Raw genomic sequence first — 26,167 nt, forward strand, 5'->3', positions numbered from 1 at the left:
CATATATATCTTTAATAAAAGAAACTATTCAAAATATATCACATACTTCATAAAATAAAGTTCTATATGAGTAAATTTTGTATTATATCATTATATAGTGCTACCACCATTTCTCATCTTCGCTATCTGGCTTCCAAAATTTAAATCAAATTCTCATATTTCAGTTTTTCCCAAAATTAACCAATTGCCAGTACATACATATCTCTTTAGTTTTCTATCCAGTCATAAAACTTCCCATATTGTTGGCATCAGTTTTCGTTACCGGTTCAGTGAACATGGTTAGATGGGAGGGCTTGACATCATTCACACCCACACTCACTCAGTCACGTGACCCCCCCTCACCTAGTCACGCCCATAGGAAAAGGTAGAAAAATTTTGGGAATATCCACCTATCTACGCCTGCCCTCCCTTCACCAGACGCCCTTGTTTCCCTTCCTTTAGCGGCGGCGGCCCTAGCCTAGTTTCACCACCGCCTCTTTGTTCGGGCTGCTTACCTTCCATGGCGGTTGGTCAGAGTCCAGAAGGCAAGCTGACCGAAGTTTTTGGTCGTCCCCCAGCTAGCTACCGTCGCTGGAAATTGGCTGGCAAAGAAGCCTCCAGAAAGTACTAGAAGTCGCAGAAAAAGCTGCTGCCATGTTGTTGTTGCCATGTTCTTTGCGCATACACATCCCATTGGACATGCAAGGTAATGGGATGCATATGCACAAAGAACGTGGCGACAAACATGATGGGTGGAGCGAACGACTGGCGATCTGGTTTAGGGGTGTGGCCAGCCAGCAATCGCTATTAATTCAGCGACCTTGGCAAAATTTCCGCCAATGGTTCCCACAAACCGGTGCAAACTAGCTGAATAACAACTCTGGTTGGTATCCTCAATGGGGCAGGAATTCTATGGCCTAACTTAGAAAGATGACCAACAGATCGAAGCTGGGAGATCTATAGGTCTCGTTGCATGTTTCCCGCCTACAGTCCTTGTCTGGAGAAACAAATTACCATGGAAATGTCGCGCTCCATTATGCCTATTAGCCAAGAACTAGCTGTACAGTGGAACCTCGACATACGAGCAGCTCTACTTACGAGCTACTCGAGATAAGAGCTGGGAGGGGAGCGACATTTTTGTTCGCCTCCCGAGCTCACATTCGGGATACGAGCGCCAAGGAGCTGTCTCCTGAAGCCGAACGCTAACTTCCGCGTTCGGCTTCAGGAGACAGCTCCTTGGCGCTCGTATCCCGCGTGTTTTAAAAGGTTGCAGCCGGCCTGGGGGGCTCGCTGGGGTGCTGGCAAGCCCCCCAGGCCGGCTGCAACCTTTTAAAACACGCGTGCCGCTTCGCAGCTGTCTCCTGAAGCCGAACGCTAACTTCCGCGTTCGGCGGCAGCGGGTTTTTTTGTTGTTGCACGGATTAATTGACTTTACATTGTTTCCTATGGGAAACAATGTTTCGTCATACGAGCGTTCCGACTTACGAGCCTCCTTCCGGAACCAATTAGTCTCGTAAGTCGGGGTTCTACTGTACATATCTTTAAAGAAATGTGTTTGGACCAAGTGCAACATAATTGTTCTACAAATTATTGAAATGTCAATAATTTACAGAACAAGTTAAAAAAAAAATATTCTGTAATATAACGTATGCCGTGTAATATTAAGTCATGAACAACAATAAACCTATCTGTAGATTTAATTTAAGATGACTAACCATAATAGACGCTTTCCATTTGTCATGAATTTCTTTGGCCAAATTCAGATCAATATGAACCACGTAGTCATCAGGAGTTACTGATCCTTATGGAAGGAAGTAAAAAACCCCAGAAAGATAAAAATCACATACAAATTTAAAGCAAATATAATTCTATTGTACTGGTATTTAGTTAATCCTTTTTTTTATAAGGCACAATAGAGCTTTCATGGCTTTTAAAAAAAATTGTGCCATCTAAGTTATGTGCAAGCATAAGAATGTCCACCTTGGACAACTTTTAAGATCTGTGGACTTCAACTCCCAGAATTCTCCAGCCAGTCAGCCAAAACCAAAATCATATTTACTTGTTTTTCAAATTTCTGTCTGACACAATCTCTTGACAGCTTGATTAATGTGATAAAAGACAAAGTCACAAATATTCAGGTAGCATTAGATCACCTACACATTCTAAATTCTGGGCCCGTAAATGGAACAGATTTTGCCATTATAAGATAATAATTTTTTTACAACAAATGGGTAATTAGTTGTAGTAAAATGATTTACTACAGTCTCCCCTAAATTAACAGCTAGCTAGCCACAGAACAAAAATGTCAAACCCATGTAGCAGGCCAAAAATAAAGTATGAATTATGAACAAGGACCCAAAGTGGCCTAATTCAAAATAAAGGCCTAATCTATACCAACCTCTATTATTTAACTTATTCAGTTCTTTTAAATGTTGAGATCTGTTATGTACCCTATTTTTCGGAGTATAAGACGCACAGTTTTACTCCCCAAAAGAGGGTGAAAACTAGGTTGTTCTTATACACCAAATGTAGCCCCACCCAGCCACCCCTATCCTTTAGGCCTCTGCCTCCCAGCAATTTACCTCCTTCAGCAAACAGGACAGATAATTGGGAGGAGTTAGTGTGACTACATTTAAGAAAACCTTCTGGCGTTAATATACTGCCATAATGTATACTTCTCCAATTCTTTGCTATTTCTATGGGTCATGCACAGAAATACACAGCAAACAGTGTATATAGCATCTGTGCTGTTTGCTGGGAGGCAAATTGCTGAGAGGCAGAGGCCTTTCTTCCTTGTTTTACTCCTCCAAAACTAAGGTGCGTCTTATACTCTGGAAAATACGGTATATGCAATCATGAGTTCCCAGTTCAGAATCAACTAATATTTTATTTAAGTAAAAAAGTCAGCTGATGTTATTACCTGCATCGATTCCAACCGGTCCAAATATTTCACTTAACTGCATGGCTAATTCTGGAGCCAAGACCAGTTCGAGACGATCTATGGTCACGGACTTCGGGTGAGATGCAGAGTTCTGCAACCCGACTGCCCCACTGTCTTGATCCGAGATGATCTTTTCTCTTTGGGTCGGAACTACCACGCCGGGCTTACAATCCATTTCTCTGCACGGCTGAAATTTGTGGCTTTCTGCACCGCTTGAATGTGTTGCTTCTGTTAGCTTAAAATCTGAGGTCTCTTCTGGAAACGGACCCTCCTGAAAGTTTACTCCAAGTTGATCTTCTTCCACATCGTAGGTGGCTTGCAAAGGGCCGTCAGGAGCAGCGACATCCATTTCATTAACTGAGGACACCCTTCGTGGCTCATTATCTGATAGCCTTGGAGAATTTCTTTGTTTTGTTTGCACGTTCAAAGGACCTACCTCCAGATCTGACGGGTCTACAAGATCTCCTGCTTGAGTAAATTCCACGGAACACGCAAATCTGTCTTCAGGCGCAACATGTCTATTCGAAGGAAGAGACACGTCAGGGAGCCGGACCTCTGCTTCCTGCAAGTCTACGATGTCGTCGTCTTTGCAAAGCTTCTCGGCCGAGTCTAACAGGAGCCCTGTGGCCCAATCCATATCTTGGTTACATCGTTCGTACAGATCCTTGATGGCATCGAATGAAAGAGACCCAAAGAGTTTACACAAAATATTGAGGTTCTCAGATTCATCGACCCTCACGAGCTCTCTTTCTTCTACATAGGTGCTTCTCTCGTAGGTTACTTTGTAGGGTATTTTTTCTGGACAACCTGGAATAGCTTCAACCACTTTGGGTATGAATCCGTCGAGTCTGCCGTCCAGTACTTTGGTATCTTCTGAAAAGGCTATTTCTCTCTCTAGTCTCCACAGAAGGGCGAAATCTCGTGGTTCCGTCTGTGAAGATTTGGTAGCCTGAGACACAATACATTGGCTGGGCTTCTCTTCTGTCCAAGTGTCCAGAGACAGGGGTTCCCCTGGCTTGTTGAGGGCCAAATTGTTGGTAAACGTTAAAGCTAATTTATGATGCTTACGTGTTCTTTTATTCAGTGCTACCTTTTTCTCACCGAGAGGTTCAGAAGCTGTGATTTCAGACCCTTGAAAGTGTTCCTCCTTTGAAGAGGCCACCTGCTCTTCAACATCTGCAGATGTTTCATTCAGCCGAGACGCTGCAATCCCATTATCAATGCTGACATCATCCTGACTGTTTCCTAATCCATCTGACTCACTCATGTCTCGCTTGGTTATTCTTTTCATTTTGTGTTGTCTTTGCTGTAAAGTTTGGACCGGCCAATCTCCTACCATCAGCAATTCTGTCGTATGGAGTTCCGCATTAACCTCAGGCAGCGACGCAGAAGGAAAGTAACAGTTGCTTTCTTCACATTTATCTTCACACCTGTCTTCAGAAAGTGGCAGGTCCTGATGACTGTCTATCAAATCCGATGTTTTATCTTCACTTGTATTTTTAAGTGAATCCAGTGTAGATGTTGGCGAACTTAAATCTCCTTTGTCCCTCCTGGCACGTTTTTCTAATCTTTTAATTCTTTTCACCCTTTGACCCAAAGTTTGTTCTACTGGCCAGTCTCCCACAAAGTTTAACACTTTAGGTTTTACTGGGCTGCCAGAATTTAGATCTCCATCTTTATTTTGCATTTCTGTGAATTCTGGCTCTGTTATTTCATGACATGCAGTATCTTCATTGTTATTGCACAACAGAGTATTTTCACTGGAATCCAAGATTGGTCTTAACTCCGTTTCAAGAATGGATTCCAATTTGATTCCTGCTGGTAACGCAGGAGCGTCCAAGCAATCGATTCTACATTCAGAACTGGATTCTTGTAAATCATGTCCCACTCTTCTGTTTTCATTTTGAAGGCTCTGATCTTCCGCCATAACTTTTTCTAAAGTAGCTTTTTCACCTGGATTTAATTCTATGCTTTTCAAAGAGGCAGCAAAATGTCCCTTCTGTTCTTCTTTTCTACAAGACAGATATATATATAAATATAGGTATATACATATATTAATGCATACCTTACTGAAGTTTACTTCTGTTAAAGCATTTTACGATGTTACCTAAAACGGCATTAGTAGAGAGGAAGATAAAGTGTGTTAAAGGACTGGCTACTCAAAATTCAAAATTATTTTCCTTGGACAAAAGAGGACTTTTGTTGAAATGAAAACTGGCTTAAGGAATAGCTTAATACTAAGAGAGAGAGAGAGAGAGAGAGAGAGAGAGAGAGCTGTTTTCCCCCCATAACATTTCATTAAGGCTCTAAAATCAAATGGAAGATACTGCATTTGCTTTGAGCTGCTGGACCAAAAAGCCCCTAAAGTATCAATATAATGATATGGCTATTTCAGCAGAAATGGTCATATATTATCTACTGAAATAAATAGGGAGGTCTACACAAATGAATAAATTCACATTAGCATTAAGCACGCTATTCATTTTTTTTCTTATTAAAATCTGTCACCAGGTACGCAGGTGATCTACAGCTTTTACAATTATCTTCACAGAATACTATACGTTTCCTACCATGCTAGAGTAGCAAACCAATTTGAGCTCCATTTTTTTGTGGGAAAAGTACAATGGTAAATCTCCAGGACATGCCCCGCCTAAAGGAACTCTCATAGTTGTCCTCACACAGCCTGATATTCTAACACGGGGTGTGTGTGTGTGATCAACTTGATTTAACTGAGGGCTGCATCAGGGTTGTGTTTGACCTCTATGGGCATGGCCAGCTAGACGTCACTCATGTCAGGGCTGCCTGCAGGGGCCCAAGCGCACGGTTCTCACAAATTCCGTTTTTTCTGGCAGAGGGCTGCAGGGGGCCGTCACAGGTGAAAATGGAGCTTGGGAACCCTCCCAAGCTCCATTTTTTTGGGCAGAGGCATCGTGGGCCGGTCCTTTGCTGTTTCCATGGCCAGTCCAGATCTAAACATCCCGCAGACCAGATCTGGCACATGGGCTTTAAGTTTGATCCCTCCGTTCTAGCACGAAGGCTAGATGCTGTATTAGATAACTGCACCAAATACTATTCTCTTCTCTCACTCTTGATGTGACCCAGTTGGATCATCAAACGTCTCCGAGAAAACTATGGAGGTCCGAAAGGACCCCACAATAAGCTTCGTACTTTAAACAGCAAGCTTAAAACATCTGTTAAGACCGTTTACCCCTGCCTTTTCTCGCGATGAAGAACTTCACCACAGGTTTCGCGCTTCTTCCTCACGTCATCTGAGATTGAAGAATTCAAAATTGAATTAGCAGTCAGGCAATGTTCATATCGTTCCAACATTCTTTTGATCTTTTCTTTAGATACACCGTGAACATTTCGCCTAAATATCAGAAAGAACAAAACACCGGTACTTGATAGGCTACCACTACAAAACAGGCATGCTACATGCAACTTTAACATGTTAGAGAGAAATGTTTTTTTAAAAAAAATTAGCTACAAATTTTAAATTTTAAAATTTCACTGTTTCACGCCGATCTGCAGTTCATGAACATTAACTGTTGTGGTTAGCTCTGGCCCAGCTCCTGCCCCAAGGACTGTGGATGTGGGGGAGACATCCACATGCTGCAGGCCTGTTTTGCCCCCAGTGGAATCTGCTGATGAAGGCTCCTCTGACCAAGAAGACATGAGTGACAGGGAGGAGGAGAGTGTGGCAGACAGCTCAGAAGGAGATCAATTATCTAGCTCCTCCTTGGATTCAGAACAAGAGTTAATGATACAGCCACACATGCAGAGAGCGATGCATAGGAAGCAACAACTGAGAGATTATTATCAAAGAAAATGAGGCCACCTGTGGTTGGGTGGGGCTGTGGTAATTAGTGAGGCTGCTATAAATAGCAGCCTGTGGGTTTGGCCATTGTGGAGGATTCTCTGATCATTGTGTTTCGTGACTGCTTTACTGACTTTGACCTTTTGTGTGCTGATTTCCCCCCACTTTGAAACTAAACCAGAGCAAAGTGTGTTTCACTTTGTGAAAGAAGAAGGACTGTGAATTGCCTCACAGCTGCAAGCTAAGTATCAAAGGACTGATAAGGGACTTGTACAAATTACCAGTTTGTTTGGAGACAAGTGCTCTTTGCTATACCAAAAGAGGGCTTAGTTTAAGTGAATTTTCATTATAAAGAACATTGTTTTGAATTTTCAAACATGTGTGTGTCTGAAATTTGTACCTGTGAATTTTTGGGAGGATTCTACCAGAGAGCCCGACAGAACAAATAGCACTGCAGAAATATAATTTGAAGGCAGGCTGAGTAGAAGCTTTCTGCAAGCAAGTGAACTGATTCCTGAGATATTTATTATTTATTTGTCATTGATGTGACACAATAATGTTGTTACAGAATTACTACTGTTGCTATTATTACCTTTCCAATTCCTTTGGTTTAAACTTCCACCATGTATTCGGTTCACGAAATACAACTTTGTATTTGTGTTGCTGCGACTAAAGAAAAACGTAAACAATTTTTAAATATATATATAAATCACCATTCTAGTTGATTTTGTAATAAGCTTTGTACTATACAGTATCAACTTTGTTAATTCTCAAGACTTTTTTCTGCTATGTATTCAATATGGATTGTGAGGCATATATATGTTTATATTAATGTACAGTGATACGCCTCATCATACAAACTTTTCGAGATACAAACCCGGGGTTTGAGATTTTTCTGCTTCTTCTTACAAACTATTTTCACCTTACAAACCCATCGCCGCCACTGGGATGCCCCGCCTCTGGACTTCTGTTGCCAGCGAAGCACCTGTTTTTGCGCTGCTGGGATTTCCCTGAGGCTCCCCTCCATGGGAAACCCCACCACTGGACTTCCGTATTTTTGTGATGCTGCAGGGGAATCCCAGCAGGGGAATCCCAGCAGTGCAAAAACAGGTGCTTCACTGGCAACGGAAGTCCGGAGGTGGGGTTTCTCAGCGAGGGGAGCCTCAGGGAAATCGCAGCATTGCAAAAACACAGAGGTCCAGAGGTGGGGTTTCGAGGACTTCAGTGTTTTTGCAATGCTGTGATTTCACTGATGCTCCCTTCACTGGGAAACTCCACCTCCGGACTTCCGTTGCCAGCGAAGTGCTTGCTTTTGTGATGCTGGGATTCCCCTGTAGCATTGCAAAAAAACAGAAGTCTGGAGGTGGGGTTTCCTATGGAGGGGAACCTCAGGGGAATCCCAGCAGCGCAAAATGGGAGCTTCGGCTGGCAAAAGGGGTGAATTTTGGGCTTGCACGCATTAATCGCTTTTCCATTGATTCCTATGGGAAACATTGTTTCGTCTTACAAACTTTTCACCTTAAGAACCTCATCCCGGAACCAATTACGTTTGTAAGAAAAGGTATCACTGTATAAGATTAATATATTATACATATATAATATATATGTATATACTGTATGTACGGATATATGCCTCATAGGTATAGGTGTGTGTGTCTGTTTTTATACACACACAAACACTTTTGAAAGAGGGCATCAGAATTTCATTTTTTAATGTGTGCCAATATATTCTCAGGCAAAAAAAAAAATGACAATAATGCTTATCTCATCTCATTTCATCTTCTAACAAATGAACAACTAAATATTACCAAACTGGATAACATTGTCAGTGCTAAAAGGGAGTGATGTTTGTGAAATGTCACTTCCTTTTAGCTATGGTGATGACTGTAGGGTTCTATGTGCTCTCTGAGCTTAGTTATTTTTTTGCAGACGTTTCATAACCCAACTAATAACATCATCAGCGTTACAAGAGAGTGGAGTTTGGTACAGGTATTTAGTGTAGCATCTAATACTGATGATGTTACCGAGTTTGGTAATGAAATGTCTGCCAGAAAACCACCAAGCTCAGAAAGCACCAAGGACTCCATAATAATTACATTATTGGTGTACCTACAGAATATGGTAAAAAAAAAATCAAAACGGCAGTCATAAAATCACCATAAAAGCTCTAATTGGGTTTTTTTATGTGGAAATTGTTTGTGCAGAACACTGATGGCCCTATTACGGCCACCATCTTGATATAACATCCTCTGAAGCACGCTGCTATATACCACTCACTCATATACAGTGTTCCCTCGATTTTCGCGGGTTCAAACTTCGCGAATGGCCTATACCACGGTTTTTCTCTCTCTTGCTATCTCTCTTTCTCCCCCCTCTTTCTCTCTCTCTCTTTCTCACTTTCTATCTCGCTCTGTCTGTTGCTCTCTCTCTCTTGTTCTCTCTCTCTGTCTCTTCCTTTCTTCTCTGCGGAGGCCGACAAAGGTTTTTCTTATTTTGAAAGTTCCGGGGGGGCTGGCAGGGGGATGGGAAGCACACGCGCACCCGACATTCAAAACAACCTTTGCCGGCCTCCACACTTTTGTCGCTCCCCGCCCCCAATTTCAAGCCCTGCTCCTTGCGCGGCCTTGGAAAAGGGTGCGTGGGGGTGGTAGTTTTTGGGCGCCCGGCCGCGCACCTTAGAGTGAACATAGCTGTCCATTACTTCCGCATCTCTACTTCGCGGAAATTCGACTTTCGCGGGCGGTCTCGGAACACATCCCCAGCGAAAATCGAGGGAACACTGTATCTACAAATAAACAATATTCAACATAATAACACTAAAAAATATGGAATACTGTACTGACCAAAGTAATGTAAGGCTTCATTTCCCAAGCCTGTGTGTTTGTATTGTCTATGATTATAGGAGTGATCCGTTTCTCAAAGGCTTCTTTGGCTGACAAGTAAATTGAGAAAAAGCAAAAGCTAATTGTTAACTAACCAACAATTTCTATTACTATTACAATTACTTAACAAAAAATAAAAGATGTATGATATTCTTCTCAGTTCATCTGTTTTGAATTCTCTGGCTTCTCTGTTTCTGAAGTAATTCTAAGTCATTTCAAATGTAGGCAACAGGAGTAAAAAGAACTGTAGATATTGAACTAAAACTCCAGGATATTTAAAAAAGGAAAGCTAGATCCGCAAACAGCACTTCTTTTATTCATTTCACAAATGTATAAGCGGCCTATCTATTTTACATGTAAAACCAACAAAAATGACTCAAAATTAGCAGCCAAGAAGCCAAGTCATAAATTGGGCTTGATGGCAAAGTCATTTTTTGGGGGGCCTTGTGAACGGCCAGCAGGGAAGTCTAATTTGGGGTAGGTTGTGGAATAATGTTCCAGAAAGCTGGTGCCATGGGGAAATTTAACAAGACTCCTGAATTCCAACAGATGACACTCTGAAGGGTACTGAGCTTGGTGATTTTGTTACACAAGTGTTTTTTTTATTCAGCGTGTCCAGAGAGAAAGCAATTTGAAATTCCCTGTTATTTCCCTGTAACTTGCAATCTAGTTAAGGCATAGCCCTAACCAGGTGCTAACGATGTTCCCAGCTCTTACCCACTTGCAAGCTCTTTAACTGTTACTCTCTGTGAAGAATGTTTTCCAAACCCTGTCTTTGTAGTTTGTTTTTCCATTGCTCTACTTGCTCAGAATTTTTCTTTCCAGCCCTAACCAGGTTCTAACAATGTTCCCAGCTCTTACTGGCTTGCAAGCCCTTTCACTGTTACTCTCTACAAATAAGGTTTTTTTTAAAGCCCTAACCAGGGGATAAAATAATGTGCTGAAACTGACTAGACTAAGGACACTAGCCAGATGAATATCTGGTAGAAGATTCTTTTCCCTGTTTTCCTTCCCCCAAACTAGGATGTGTCTTATACTCCGGTGCGACTTATACTCGGAAAAATACGGTAGGGCTTATTTTGGGTGCACGTGCAAAAACATGCTAGGTCTTATTTTCAGAGAAACACCGTAGGTAACGCTGTAAGTGGTAGATGACACTTTATTGTAGACAGGACCCTCCTGCCAGATCTGAGAGAATGAGTAGACACCACCACCTTACGGGAGGGATGGTTCCATAAGTAAATCCCACAGGTGCTTTTTTATTTTCAGGAGGCACCTGGACTTTCTTTGTTTTTCTTTGAAGATGTTTCACTTCTCATTCAAGGAGCTTCTTCGGTTCTGACTGGATGGTGGAGAACGGGGGGAATTTGCCATCCAGTCAGAGCTGAAGAAGCTTCTTGGATGAGAAGCGAAAATATCTTCAGCAATGGGACAACCACAGAGTTGGCCTTCTCCGGGTCCCGTCAACTAAACAATGCCCTTTGGCGGAACCCAGGGGAAGAGCCTTCTTCTTGGCGGCCCCGACCCTCTGGAACCAGCTCCCCCCAGAGATTAGAACTGCCCCCACCCTCCTCGCCTTTCGTAAACTCCTTAAAACCCACCTTTGCCGTCAGGCATGCGGGAACTGACACATCTCCCCCGGGCCTATACAGTTATGTATGGTATGCTTGTATGTATGTTTGCTTTTAATAATGGGGGTTTTAGTGTTTTTTAAAAATTATTAGATTTGTTATATATTGTTTATTATTGCTGTGAGCCACCCCGAGTCTACGGAGAGGGGCGGCATACAAATCTAATTAATTAATTAATTAATTAATTAATTAATTACCTGGATGACTGAGAATCTCCATAGAGTAACCAACATCCCCACCAGCGAAGGACTGCCATCTTCGGGGCTACCAGTGTGCCCTCTGAGGCTGTGGGTGCGCAAATGCGCACTGGCGCAAGATTTGGCTTCTGCGCATGTGGAGATACTCATGCGAGTTGAGATTTTGGCGATTTTGGCTGGTTTTTTGCTTCCGCACATGTGCAGAAGTAAAAAACCAGCGAAAATCGCCAAAATCTTGCTTGCTATGCATGCACAGAAGGCAAATCTCACGCGGGGACGTCCTCGTGATAGGGAAGTGTAGCTGTGTGCATATCCCAAAAATCGCTACTGGAACGTAGCACTGGATCATTCTCGTAGTGGCCTATCCCTGATCCCCGCCCCCCTCAGGCCATGATACCAGCAGCTTGACTTCCACCCGGAAACATCCTGGTTACCAATGTAACTCATGTGCTATATGTGCTGAATGCCAGACACTCATAATTGTCTGTACCTCCATATTGTGTACCTACTGAAACTTCTAAATGCTCCTCAAGTGGCAGTTTTTCCTTACTTTAATACATTGCTCAAAAAAAATAAAGGGAACACTTAAACAACACAATATAACTCCAAGTATATCAAACTTCTGTGAAATCAAACTGTCCACTTAGGAAGGAATACTGATAGACAATCACTTTCACATGCTGTTTTTCACATTCAACTTTGTACAGAACAAAGTATTCAATGTGAATATTTCATTCATTCATATCTAGGGTGTGTTCTTTGAGTGTTCCCTTTATTTTTTTGAGCAGTATATATTTGTTAGTTCAGTTCCACATATGATTCAATGGGGATGGGTTTTTCAATTGATTTGGGGCACAGGGAGAGAAAAGATATGTATATTTTATCTAAAATGGTCTATTTTTGCAATGTTTAATATGCGCCTCCTGCAAATACAATTAGCATCAATCCTGACAGAAATATTCCTTTAGGACTAGTGGAACATATTCATTTTACCTTAGTTAGTTATGAAATTTATATTAGCACTTCTAAAGCTAATTCTGAAAGTATTTGCGCGTTCTACTGCATTGAATTTCTTACCACGTTTCCAATTCCAGTCGTGCGCGTCTGCTAAACAGTCAGCATCAAATTGGTACTGCCCGTTCTTTTGACAAAAATAGTCATCTGTGCTAAGAATGATCCCACAAGGGTTATCCTCAAGCAAAACCCTGTGAAAAATGATAAACACAGCTCTCATCTTTTTTTTTCTCCCAAAACGTTCTTCTGATCTGCTGCAAATCACTGTGAAAATAAACCTGGGTATTGTTCCCTCTTCTGACTCTCACTAATCAGATCTTTCAGAAAATAACAACAATAATCTGCGAGAGTCTTTTGATGAAGTAAGAGAAGTTATACATTCATAGGTTCTCATGCATACTTTAGATCAGCAGTCCCCAAACTATGGCCCGTGGGCCACATGCGGCCCGCTGAGGCCATTTATCCGGCCCGTGGGTGAATGACAGGAGCATAGGTACATACTTTTCTTTTAATTAAATTCTCTCCTTAATGTTCCTTCAAAAGTACAACACCAATTATATTTCTAACTTATTAATCATTATGCCAAAGTGCTTCCTTCTTTCTTTATACATTTTTCTATAAACCAAGAAAACCTTGTATAGCCAATCAGATGTTAACAAAAGAAAATTAAAAACAAAACATAAACATATATGAATTTCAGATTTCTTCCCCCCCCCTCTAAATAGTATGTTCCCATTTTGTTTTTTACTTTAAAATAAGATATGTGCAGTGTGCATAGGGATTTGTTCATAGTTTTTTTTAATAGTCTGGCCCTACAACAGTTCGAGGGACAATAACTGGCCCCCTGTGTAAAAAGTTTGGGGACCCCTGCTTTAGATTGTCCTGATACTGGGACGATATTGGCTCTAATTTATTTTATTACATTTCTACCCTGCCCGTCTCGTCTAGAGCTTGTGAGCCATTTACAATAAAAGCATAAAAAGTATTATCAAGGAATAGAATGGAGTTGGAAGGGACCTTTGAGGTCTTCTAGTCCAACCCCTGCTCGGGCAGGAAACCCTATACCTGTGATAGCTAACCCTTGGAACGCGTGCCACAGGTGGCACATGGAGCCATCTCTGTGGGCAAGCGAGCTGTCGCTCTGGGTCAGCTTCACCACGTATGTCCATGCGCCTCCCCCAAGCCAGGTCTCCGCCATGTATGTGGGAGGGAGGGAGCTACAGAGCCTCGAAGGCATAGTGGTTAGGGTGCAGTACTGCAAGCTACTTTTGATCCCCAGCTGCCAGCAGTTTGGCAGGTCAAATCTCAGTAGCCTCCAGGTTGACTCAGCCTTCCATCCTTCCAGGGTCGGTAAAATGAGGGACCCAGATTGTTGGGGGCAATATGCTGACTCTATAAACGTCTTAAGAGAGGGCTGTAAAGCACTGTGAAGCGGTATATAAGTCTACATGCTATGATGCTAATGCTATTATATGCTGCTTCACAGCATTTACAATCCTCTCTATGAGGTGTACAGCCTCTTTCCCCCAACAATCTGGATCCCCATTTTACCGACTTTGGAAGGATGGAAGACTGAGTCAACCAGGATCGAACTGCTGATGGTGGGCAGAATTAGCCTGCAATACCATATTCTAATCTCTGCGTGTATGAGAGCAGGAAAGAGACAACAACGCCCAGAATACCTCCAGAACCGCCTGCTACCGCACGAATCCCAGCGACCGATAAGGTCCCACAGAGTTGGCCTTCTCCGGGTCCCGTCGACTAAACAATGTCGTCTGGCGGGCCCCAGGGGACGAGCCTTCTCTGTGGCGGCCCCGGCCCTCTGGAATCAACTCCCCCCGGAGATTAGAACTGCTCCCACCCTCCTTGTCTTCCGTAAACTACTTAAGACCCACCTATACCGCCAGGCATGGGGGATTTGAGACACCTTTCCCCCAGGCTTATTATAATTTATATTTGGTATGTATGTGCTGTTTGGTTTTTAATTATGATAGGGTTTTTAGTTTTTTTAATATTAGATTTGTGCCTGTATAATACTGTTTTTATTGTTGTTGTGAGCAGCCCCGAGTCTTCGGAGAGGGGCGGCATACAAATCTAATAAATTATTATTATTATTATTATTATTATTATTATTATTATTATTATTATTTCCGAATCTTTTGTATGTAGAACCTACCTTGCCAAATATGATTTGCCCGATCCTGGAAGCCCTCGGAGGAGAACCAGAACATGACCTGCAAAGGTCTTCCTGTTCATTATGTAACCACCAGGCAGTTGTTGGACTTGAGAAATATGATGTCTTTGCTGCCCGTTTTTATTCCCACATCTCTTTGGCACAGGAGAGAGGTTCTCCCAGGATTTGGAAACTTCCGGAGAGCAAAGTGTCTTTCCTTGACTCCTACAATCCGAAGCTGGTCTCCATTTCCCGGGACTGATGGCGATGGGAGTCACAAAGCTGTGGTTTCTACACTGGGGTTCAAAACCTGGATAAAAATCAAGCTTTTGAGGATACTTCTGAAACAGAGAAAATGGGGAACTCCACGTCTGCTGAGAAGGATCGGTCTCCTTCATCAAAGGTGCCGGTTTCATACCAGGTCCTGTACACAAGTCAGGAACGCAAAATTGTTTCAGATTATTACAGAAGGCCACTAGGTTCTCTTGCTCTCCAGCCGCCTGCGAAGAATTAGGAAAGGCGTTTGTCTCTATTTTTGCAAAAACCTGATGATGTTGAGCAGTCAGGGTGCTTACTGCTGTAAAATCAAAGAAAACATTGGACATTTGATTTGGCTCAGTGTAAGACTCTGCCCTGTCGGCTAATGTCACAATTTCCGAAATGGCACCGCTGTCGAGTACGACTTCTGGCAAACTGTAATTCTCAGGGGTTTGCGTCAAAATGTCCTTTGTCTCAATCTCTGAGACGGATATCGACTCAGCTGCTTCATTAGAACTTGATTCCAGTGCAGTGAGCCAGTTTTCTAATGTTGTTTCATTGGGTTTTAGACATAATTCAGTGCAATTGGAATTAATGTGGTCCCGAGCCGGAGTCGCGCTACCAAAGAGATCATCGTTTTCTGATTCCGTTGCTTCACTTTTTCGACTGCACTCCTCTAGAGAATTCTCCATCAAGAGTGTCAGTTCTCCAGGTGGCAAGGGTAGCCGTGATTCTTCGCCAGATTTCGCAACTTCGGTAGTGTCGTTGCCCTCAAGTTCACGAGTGCTATGGGCTGAGTTATTTTCACCAACTAGCAATGCGGAGAGGGAATCAAAACCTGAGACTTTTGATGAACATACTGTATCCTTAGCAGCTGTGGACAATTCCAGCAGATAATCCATAGTTTCTTCCACTGATAAAAACAAAGAAAGGACACAATTACTTTACTAAACTTATTCCCATATTCCACACACCAACTTCAGTGGCATCACAGAAATAAATGAGGCGGGAATTTTCATTTTCAAAGATTACCTGAGTCTCCCATCTGTCTTGCAGCGACCTTTGCCCTCTCTTCAAAAAAAGACTGATTAAAAGGATGCTCTTCAGATTCAGCTACCTAGGGGGCCAAAGAGCAGTGCCTTAAACTAACAGGGAGAACTGCAAGCAAGCAATTTTTTTAAAAAAATCAACAACACTTGATCTAAATATTGCGTCTACATTTAATATGAATTTTGAGTTATGGGCACAAAATGATTTGTTAGGAAAACAATAGCAAAGTATTATATTAAGTTAACAACTTGTCAAATATTCATGTATATTTAATGAATAAAGAAAAAGTTGAGATGTAAAATGTCTTTTTAACAAACAAAGCAAGGTAAATATAAAACTGCAATATTTTTACATTGCACTGAAAACATTATTTTATTGTAAACTGCCCAGAGTCACTCAGGTGAGATGGGTGATATAGAAATTTGATAGATAAATAGATGCATGAAAAATGTGGATTCTATCTATCTATCTATCTATCTATCTATCTATCTATCTATCTATCTATCTATCTATCTATCTATCTATCCATCTATCTAATAAATAAATAAATAAATAAATAAATAAATAAATAGATAGATAGATAGATAGATAGATAGATGCATGAAAAATGTGGCTTCTAAGATGTCACTGGGAAAAGTTCTTAGCTTTTAAAAAAAGTACACATGGCTCCTTGAATTATCATTGAAGATAGAGATTGGTAAAAGTGAGATGAAACCAATTGATGAAACCCTCAGAACCTGTTGCTATCCCAACTGGATCTTCATCAAATCCAGAAAAAGACTCTTCTACACAAGACAGGAAGAGGAGAACAACAAACAAATCAACGCTGTCATTCCATACATTGCAGGAATATCAAAAAAATCTCCGGAGGATTTTCAACCAACACAGCAGGCATACACACTTTAAACCCAAGAATACACACTAAGGCTGAAACTTGTGCACCTCAAAGATGGAACAACCAGAACACAAACTCAGCAATGTGATATACGCAATACAATGCAATGAGAACATGTGCATTGGGGAAACAAAACCACTACTTCACAACACAAAGGTCACTCAAGAGTAGTCAGGGAAGGTGCTAACAAGATAATTGCAACGGAATAGGAACCTTTCAATCCCATCCTCCACCTTTTCAGAGTTAAAGGCATATATGTATGCCATATGTTAAATAAATAAATAAACACAGGTACTGTATTTTTCAGTGTATAAGACACACCTTAGTTTTGGGGGAGAAAAACAAGGGAAAAATTCTGCCTCTTGTGGGGCAAAAAGGTGTGTCTTATACCCCGAAAAATATGATAATCTTCGGCTTCAATTCATGACCATTCAAAGTTACAATGGCACTTTAAAAAGCAACTTTTGCCTGTTCTGGTCAAGCTGATGCAAATCCGCAAATCTCTTCTCAAGTCTTTGGTTTTCAAACAAATAAATCTTTTATTCTCTTTTCCCTGACTTTTAAACATTTTAATAGTTTGTTTTCCCCCTGATTTATTCCGGTTTTTTCACAAATTCCCTGATATTTCCTGAGCCGCCGATTTCCCTGATTATTCCCTGATTTCCCAGGTTTGCTGGACACCCTGCAGTTGCAACGCCCACCGGGGTTATGTGAAGCCAGATTCGCTTCTGAAACTGAAAGTGAAACTAAAGCTTCAAGGAGGCAAATTACTGGGAGGGAGAGGCGGATTTTTATTGTGCTAATAAGACTGCTGAAACTGGATGCCAGGAGGTAAGTCAATAACTATAAATGTCTGTAATGTCTAAATTATTAGACTTATTTATTTGTTTGTTTGTTTTGTCACATATGTATTTGTGGTATACAAAGATATAATATTTATATACATGATACTAGTAAAAGAGAAGGTTATTAACTTATCAATTGTAGCAATTCACTTAACAACAGTGGCAGGAAATGTTGCAAAATGGGGCCAAAGCTCACTTAAGAAATCCTCACTTAGCAACATAAATTTCAGGCTCATTTGTGGTTGTTAAGCTGAGGACTACCTGTATTTCCTGGGGCTGGAATTGATCCCTAGGACACTGTTGTAATCATAGGTTTATAGGCACTGAAATTTGGAATGGAATATTACTGGAGGGTGATATTTTAGCCCAATTGTATGCTGTATAAAACCTTAATTCTTCCTCTATGAAAGGCAGCAAAGTCCAGGCTGAGTAAGCATCCTGCAGAATCCATGACCACAGGGAAAATAATTAACTTGATATACAACACGAAGAAAACCTATAGCTAACTTCTATATAAGGAAATATATGCCTTACTCTCATTCCTTTGCTAATCACCAGTAAACACACAATCCAGGAAAAGGCATAGAATGGAGCTTCCGTTAATTATCTATAGGGAAGTCATGAGAAGAAGCCTTATATGGTGCATGACTGAATGGTAGTTGGAGGATGGCTTAATGTATGTGGCGTTCGCGAATTGGTTATTCTGTACCACATGTCAGGAAAAGTGAAATACAATAAAAAGGAGCGATCCTGATTTAACAGAGGTCGTCTCATCGAGAAAACTCTGTCATTTCATTCTGATGTGGCAATCATGGCATGCTGTGCCTCCCTAGAGGTCGACCCACTGAAGGAGGGCTGCATGCCTTCAGAACACAAATGTCAGAAAACCTTTTTTTTTTTTTTAGCCCCTTTATATTGGGAGGGAAGGATGGAATTAAGTCCGTTTTTAAGCTGGTTTTTGCTGTAGGAGAAAGACAAAATAGCCGCCCCGAGTCTACAGAGAGGGGCGGCATACAAATCTAATAAATGAATGAATGAATAAATGAATGAATAAATAAATAAAATAGACAAGACATTACCTTTGAAATCGCATTCAGACAGCATCATGTAGATGACAGCTGGATCCAGGTCCGAGAACATTTCGGAAAGTCCGCTGATGAGTTTTTCTTTATCGATCCCATTTAACGAAACTGGTGAAGACGAGGCGTCCGTAGCAGAAACCGTCTCTGGGTTTGTAATTTTTCTCGACGGGCTTACGCCAAGGTTTTTCTTTTTCTTTGGCATTTTCTTTTTCAAAATGCAATTGTCTTGGAAGCTATTGTACCCGCCTGACAGCGCTTACGTCGAGAACCAGGCACGTTATCCTTTCAGGCCACATGTTTGGGTCGAGGGCAGCAACCTAGAATGGAGAGATGGAGCAAAATGGTTTAGAAGCTGCTGCTCAATCCTGAAGTCGGACTGAGCATTTTGCCACACACATCCCCATCCCGTGCTTTCTGGCAGGCTCAAAAAAGTGGAATTCTTTATGCTTTAAACTAAAAAACTTTAATTATAAATGGAAAGGAAATATAAATACAGTGATACCTCATCTTACAAACGCCTCATCATACAAACTTTTCAAGATACAAACCCGGGGTTTAAGATTTTTTTGCCTCTTCTTACAAACTATTTTCACCTTACAAACCCACAGCCGCCCCTGGGATGCCCCGCCTCCAGACTTCCGTTGCCAGCGAAGCGCCCGTTTTTGTGCTGCTGGGATTCCCCTGACGCTCCCCTCCATGGGAAACCCCACCTCCGGACTTCCGTTGCCAGCGAAGCGCTTGTTTTTGCGATGCTGGGATTCCCCTGCAGCATCGCAAAAACACAGAAGTCTGAAGGTGGGATTTCCCATGGAGGGGAACCTCAAGGGAATTCCGGCAGCGCAAAAATGGGCGCTTCAGCTGGCAAAAGGGGTGAATTTTGGGCTTGCACGCATTAATTGCTTTTCCATTTATTCCTATGGGAAACATTGTTTCGTCTTACAAACTTTTCACCTTAAGAACCTCATCCCGGAACCAATTAAGTTTGTAAGACAAGGTATCACTGTACAGTACTAAAGCAAAAAAACAGAGATAATGTTTGAATATTCAAGCAGCAATTTTGTTTGAACCTAAAGTACGCAAACATCTTTAAAAATGATGTAACAATATGCAATGTTTACATATGAAATGCAGGGTAAAGTGCTGTGCTTAAGCAATCAAACAGATAAACATGATTTAACTATTTGTTCTTCAATGATACAATTATTAAGTCTTGATATTACCAATACTGAATTTTTATTTATTTATTATTATACGCTGCCCATTTCTACAACTCTGGGCAGCTTACAATGTAATACTTTTGATATTATATACTGCTCAAAAAAATAAAGGGAACACTCAAATAACACATCCTAGATCTGAATGAATGAAATATTTTGTTCTGTACAAAGTTGAATGTGCACAACAGCATGTGAAATTGATTGTCACTCAGTGTTGCTTCCTATATGGTCAGTTTGATTTCACAGAAGTTTGATTTACTTGGAGTTATATTGTGTTGTTTAAGTGTTCTCTTTATTTTTTTTTGAGCAATGTATAATTCCATAAACAAAAATACCTAGGTCTAAAAATCAAAATAGAGCAAATATAGGAAAAAAGCACTAATTCAGGAATATGTTCTTCCCTATAGAACAAAAATCGATTACATGTTGCAAAACAAATACTATAGACAGTTAATTTGTCAAGATGGTCTCTTAAGGGCATATTTATGTCAGATGAAATATTTCACAAGATTGATTTCTAGGAAGAGAGGGGGAAGGGCAATTTGATGTACCTCAGTTCAAAAGGATTTTAAAAATTAGAAAACGAAGAAATGTGACAGCCGCTGTCCAACCAAACAATCACATGACGTAGGACATGACAAGTGGCCAAATTTGATCATGTAACCAAGGGCTTGCTGTCACGGTCATAAGTCAGTTTTTCAAGTGCCGTCGTAACTTTGAGCAGTTGCTAAACAAATGGCTTTAAGTCAAGGATTCATCCACCTGTCCACTTATCCCACAGGTATGTCCCTTCTGTATTATAATGGGGGGACAGGACTGCAGCATCAGTTTAATTAAAAGATGAAGAGAGATCAATTGGCCTTAGATAATTACGTTAAGATTCGTTTAGTTCTTGGGAAACACATGCATCTCATTTCTAATGATTTTGCAACAGGAAAATCTGCATAAGGTTTTTTTTAATGAATAATTCAAGATTTATATATCATTTTTATTTTGAGTATTTGCTGAAGAAATATCTGGTGTATCTTCAGGAAAATTTGCTGGGCTTAAAAATTAACAAAAAGTATTTTATCTCTAAATATGTTGCACATATCCCTTTGAACTTTATATTCCAACTGCCACAAAATATTAAACAGGCAGGGGCAGTGTGAATCAATGAGAAACGCCCATATTGCTTCTTACATCAACCTAACCTTTAATTAACACTTACACACTGTTAATTTGCTCAATTGCTGGGGACCAGGAAGAACAGAATTACTAAGAAGAAATTAGTCATAGTCTAATTTTAAAAACAATGAGAAAAGGCCTTATCATTTTCCAGGTTGACCCTAAGAAACAGAACAAAGTTGAAAGCTTAAGCGTGTAGTGTACATTGTAACTCTTCTTGAAGTTGTTTTATTTTATATTAACTTAAAACACATATTTTGAGTGGGTTTTTTTCTTGCTCTCTTGGATATTAGAAAAATATTAAGCATTAGTTGTTAGCCGCCCCGAGTCTGCGGAGAGGGGCGGCTTACAAATCCAATAAATAATAATAATAATAATTAGGGACCACACAGTTATGTCTTTTTAACAGAGTTAAAGGTTACATCACAAAAGGGCTAATTGCATATGCTTTTAAAAAAACTGAACTAAAGATAACACATTGTTAATTGTTCATTTGTTTAATAAGATTTATGTACTTGCTTTAATTTTCACACTCTAATTCTATTGTACACCATAGCAACATCACCAATTTATAAAATAAATATAAAAATAAATAATAAATTACATTTATCAGCAAATGATAATTTAGAAACAGTGCATTTAGCATATGCAATATCAATAAGTGGCCCCTAAAAACTTCAATAATGCAAATAAGAGATTTTCATCTCCTATTTTAAAGAATTTTTTTTCAAACCCTGAGATGTCAAAGAATTTTTTATACGGTTTTATGAAAGGCTAAGGGAAAATAAGCCTGTTTAAAAAGGCACAGAACTTGTAGGTGAGCTTAAACTAAAATATCTTGTGATGGTTTATTCAATAAATCATTACTCAGACTTTGCAGCCTCTGAAATTTCACACATTAATTTTATGGGAGAAATTAAGCAAGGCTCTTAAGCATTTACATTCGAAAGCGGAAAGGGGAAAACGAAATTGTTATTACTCTGGGAGTTTTTAAAGTGGCTGTCTGAGAGAAGAGAGGGTTGACTTAAAAAATAAATATGTACCGGTAATATGTAATGTATATAATTACAAATAGTACCGGTATAGAATACAAGTTGTCCTTGACTTATGACCACAACTGAGCCCAATACTTTCTGTTATTAAGTGAGTTTTGTCCCATTTTACGACCTTTCTTGCCACGATTGTTAAGTGAATCACTGCGGTTCTAAAATTGATAGTAATGTTGTTAAAGTAGATCTGGCTTCCTTACTGATTTTGTCTGTCAGAAGTTCGCAAAAGGGGATCGGACATGGCAACCGTCATAAATACGAGTCAGAGGCCAAGCATGTGAATTTTGATCAGATGATCATGGAGATACTGCAAGGATCATTTTTGTGTGTGTGTGCACTGTGTTTTATGTAGTGTGTATCTGTTATTATTAAAAATTAATAAATTTTATTTTAAAAAAATATAAGTGAGAAAATAGTCCTAAATCACGTTTTCTTTCAGCGCCCTCATAACCTGGAAAGATAGCTAAACAAAATATTGTAAATTGAGGTCTACTGTATTATTTTTTAATATTATCCAAAGTTGGCACGTGCCACTCATGAAAACCATAATGGATTGATTGTTATTTTTATAATTCCAGGAACGCTCTTACTTTTGCCTACAGGTAGTCCTCGTCTTGCGACCACAATGGAACCCAGCAGCTCATGTTATTAACCAAGACATCTGTGAACTGAATTTTGCTCCATTTTAGATGTTTCGTGCCATCGCTGTTAAGCAAATCCCTGTAATTGGCAACCCCGTTGTTAAGGGAATCTGACTCCCACCCCTGATTTTTAGTATCAAAAGGTTGCAAAAGGGGATTCCCTGATTTTGAGACACCGCAATGGTGCTACGTACAAGTCAGTTGCCAAGCATCTTCATTTTGACAATAACACTGCCAATGTCACTGCTGTGAGAAAAAAACAGCCATAGGCCAGTCTAAATGAGCTATTGTTAAGTTGAGGGACATCTGTACAGGTAGTCCCCGGGTTACGTCATCCCCGACTTATGACGTTTTGTCGTTACGATGACCCGGGGACAGCTTCATAGCCACCGCTGCCGGGTGAAGGGATCTCTGTGGTGGGTGGTGGCTTCAGAGACCCCGCGGAGATCCCCTCGCCCGAACGGAGGCGGCAACTTCTTCAAGGAACCAACAGTCGGTCCTTCTCGGCGTTGCGTTACTGCAGCCGCCGCCGCTGCCACCACCTCCGTTCGTGTGAGGGGATCTCCATGGTGGGCAGCCTCGGAGTGTACAGCAACGCAGCGCCGAGAAGGACATGTAAGTCGGAATATTCATGTAAATCGGAATATTCCAACTTACACAAAACTCGGCTTGGGAACGGATCCCCGTCGTAAATCGGGGACTACCTGTATATTGGTTTTTCTTACTCTGTGTATACCAGTGAAGGGCTGCCAGTTGCCAGTGCTAATGGTGTGCTCCCGGCGATGGGTCCATGCGCACCCTGCATGCTGGCGCAAAATTCTGCACATTAAGCAAAATCTCACACGAGGATGCTTGTGTGCGAGATTTTGCCCATTTTCGGTGATTTCTTTGCATGCGTGGAAGAAAAAACGCCAAAAATGGGCAAAATCCCACACACGTGAGCATCCGCATATGAGATTTTGCTTCCTGCACGTGTGCAAAACTGAATCTTGTGCGGACACACGCATGAGCTATACGTCAGGACGGTGGAGATGCATGCGCATCTGTTTTTCCAACCGGGACTGCGCATCGGACCGTCCATGCAGCAGCCCACTACTGGCGTACACCAAATCCATCCTAACAATAGACGGTCGCTAAACAAACAGTCATAAAAATGTAGAAGGCTGACCTCAGAAAAAGACCCCATTGGTCCATCTAGTCTGCCCTTATTCTATTTCCTGTATTTTATCTTAGGATGGATCTATGTTTATCCCAGGCATGTTTAAATTCAGTTACTGTAGATTTACCAACCATATCTACTACTCTTTCGGTAAAATATTTTCTCACGTTGCTTCCGTCGTAAATCGAGGACAGCCTCTAATCACGAGGGAGGGGGGCGATCGCCCCTTTTCTAAAAGGGAGGAAAAACGTGGTCTGTTTTGGGGTGGGGGGGGAGAATCAGACGGATCCGAAACGGGGATAGATGTATAAAAAAAGAAAGAGAAATTAAAAGCGGGCAGGGCGGCCTTGCGGGCGGTTAAATTGGTTAATCCTGAGGCGAGAGGCGGGCCGTTCCTCACCTCGAGGGGCTTTTGGGAGGGGGGGTCCCGACCCTCCCTTTTATGAGGAGAATTGTTTTCTCCTCATAAAAGGAGGCCGTGTTTTTTGGTGACCGTCGCTGGGATTTTTGGGAGCCCGACCGGGAGAAGCCAGGCAAAGCAGCCTTTTTTTTTTTTTTTTGGCGGGAAAAAGGCCCCACCATTGAGGGCGCCCGCTTTCCTTTTTTCCCCTCAGCCCCTCCGGCCTTCTCGGCAGGGCCGCGGCCACCCCTTACCTCGCCGGCGGATCCGCCTCCTCCTCCTCCTTCCTCAGGGCGGGCTCGGCTTCGGCGGCGGCAGCGACGACAACAACAGCCTTGGCGGAGTTTCCCGGCCGAGGAGGAGGCGGAGGAGGCGGAGCAGCCAAGGGAGGCCCCGAGCGCTCCGGCGAAGGCGCCGCCTCTCCCTCCCAGGCCCTCCGCTCTTTCCTAGCAGGCAGGCAGGCCTTGCAGCGTCCAGGAGGAGGCAGGCCATTTCCGGGGGGATTCCCCGTTCGGGCTTCCCGCCAAGGGTAGGAGGCCCGCGGCGGAGACAGTGTTGCCTTTTCGAGCTCCAGCACCGAGGCTGGCCTGGAGCCCCATAAGGCAGCATATGGAAATGGGTAGGCCGGGGTTGAAAGAGGAAGGGTTCTTCTGTCTCTCTGGTGGGTTGCCCTTGAAGCACCACACTAGGCAACAGTATCAAGGGATTAGGGGAGTGGGGTTTGGGGAGAGGAGGAGGAGAAAAGAGCGGAAGAACTGAAAAAAATTTTTTTGAGCAGTGTATAAACTGAGAGCAAACCCCATTCCTTACTAGGCAGGATATTTCCTAGTGTCATGAAACATCTGCAAGAAAACAATTAGGCTGAGAGAGCACCAAGGACCCAGATTGGGAAGCTCTGGATTTGCAAAAGTCCTCAGTGGCAGGTGCAAAACATAGAAGATTGACGACAGAAAAAGACCTCATGGTCCATCTAGTATGCCCTTATACTATTTCCTGTATTTTATCTTTGTATGGATCTATGTTTATCCCAGGCATGTTTAAATTCAGATACTGTGGATTTACCAACCATGTATGCTGGAGGTTTGTTCCAAGCATCTACTCTTTCAGTCAAATATTTTCTCACGTTGCTTCTGATCTTTCCCCCAACTAACCTCAGATTGTGCCCCCTTGTTTGATTTGGTTAGATTGGTATTCCACATTTCCTTCAAACTTTGGAGGTGGTGGATGGGACTCTATTAAGTTTTTTTTTTTTTTTGGCCAAACAGCAATTTTATGGGATGTTTGGGGTGAGAGAGTTCAAAAGTCCCTCAAAAACTTACAAGACCGAGGCTGTCCTTGGTGCCAGGGCAAACACCACAGTCACTGTGCCATACCCATAAATTGCATGCCTTTTCCAGCTTCTATTCTGCAACAAAGGGATAATTCAGATGTCCTGCCAAGAGTTTGATAGTAAAATGACAGAATTGAAAAGCCAGAATATTTAAAGACTTGCTTCTGGGTGATGATTCAAGGCTGCCCGGGGCTGCCCCCAGAGGTGTAAAAATAATTAAAAACCTTCCCTTCAGGTCAAGAAAAGTTTACTATTAAAGGAGCCCAGAATGTGTGTGAGTTTTTTAAATGCACTAATTGATTACAGAGATAATAGTCCTAACTGATACTGAGGGAGTAAATCAGTAGTGCCTACAGTGTGCCAGATTTCTAGTGTGATATCTTCACATTATTTCATTTTGGGAAGAGCAACTCTACCCAAATGTTAAGAAATGCTGCTTA

The 26,167-nt window shown here is 41.6% G+C and overlaps 1 protein-coding gene across 3 annotated transcripts in view; it reads right to left on the reverse strand.

Annotated features, from left to right (window-relative positions):
- The window catches only part of N4BP2 (NEDD4 binding protein 2), a 45,232-nt gene extending 20,491 nt beyond the window's left edge, over nt 1-24,741 (reverse strand). The window contains exons 1-10 of one of the 3 annotated variants that reach the window (XM_070757070.1): nt 24,652-24,678; nt 24,165-24,228; nt 18,762-19,081; nt 14,638-15,805; nt 12,525-12,652; nt 9,581-9,669; nt 7,330-7,406; nt 6,129-6,290; nt 2,900-4,932; nt 1,695-1,780 (exon numbers count right to left, since the gene is read on the reverse strand). In XM_070757070.1, coding sequence (XP_070613171.1) covers nt 1,695-1,780; nt 2,900-4,932; nt 6,129-6,290; nt 7,330-7,406; nt 9,581-9,669; nt 12,525-12,652; nt 14,638-15,805; nt 18,762-18,966 — 3,948 coding nt within the window. In that variant the 5' untranslated portion in view covers nt 18,967-19,081; nt 24,165-24,228; nt 24,652-24,678. Of the gene's footprint in view, nt 1-1,694; nt 1,781-2,899; nt 4,933-6,128; nt 6,291-7,329; nt 7,407-9,580; nt 9,670-12,524; nt 12,653-14,637; nt 15,806-18,761; nt 19,082-24,164; nt 24,229-24,651 lie in introns of all 3 variants that reach the window. The other 2 variants (XM_070757071.1, XM_070757069.1) reach the window with 2 other exon arrangements.
- Between the last annotated feature and the right edge of the window lie 1,426 nt (nt 24,742-26,167).

Source organism: Erythrolamprus reginae, chromosome 7 (assembly GCF_031021105.1).
Source record: "Erythrolamprus reginae isolate rEryReg1 chromosome 7, rEryReg1.hap1, whole genome shotgun sequence".
NCBI classification, from domain to species: Eukaryota; Metazoa; Chordata; class Lepidosauria; order Squamata; family Dipsadidae; genus Erythrolamprus; species Erythrolamprus reginae.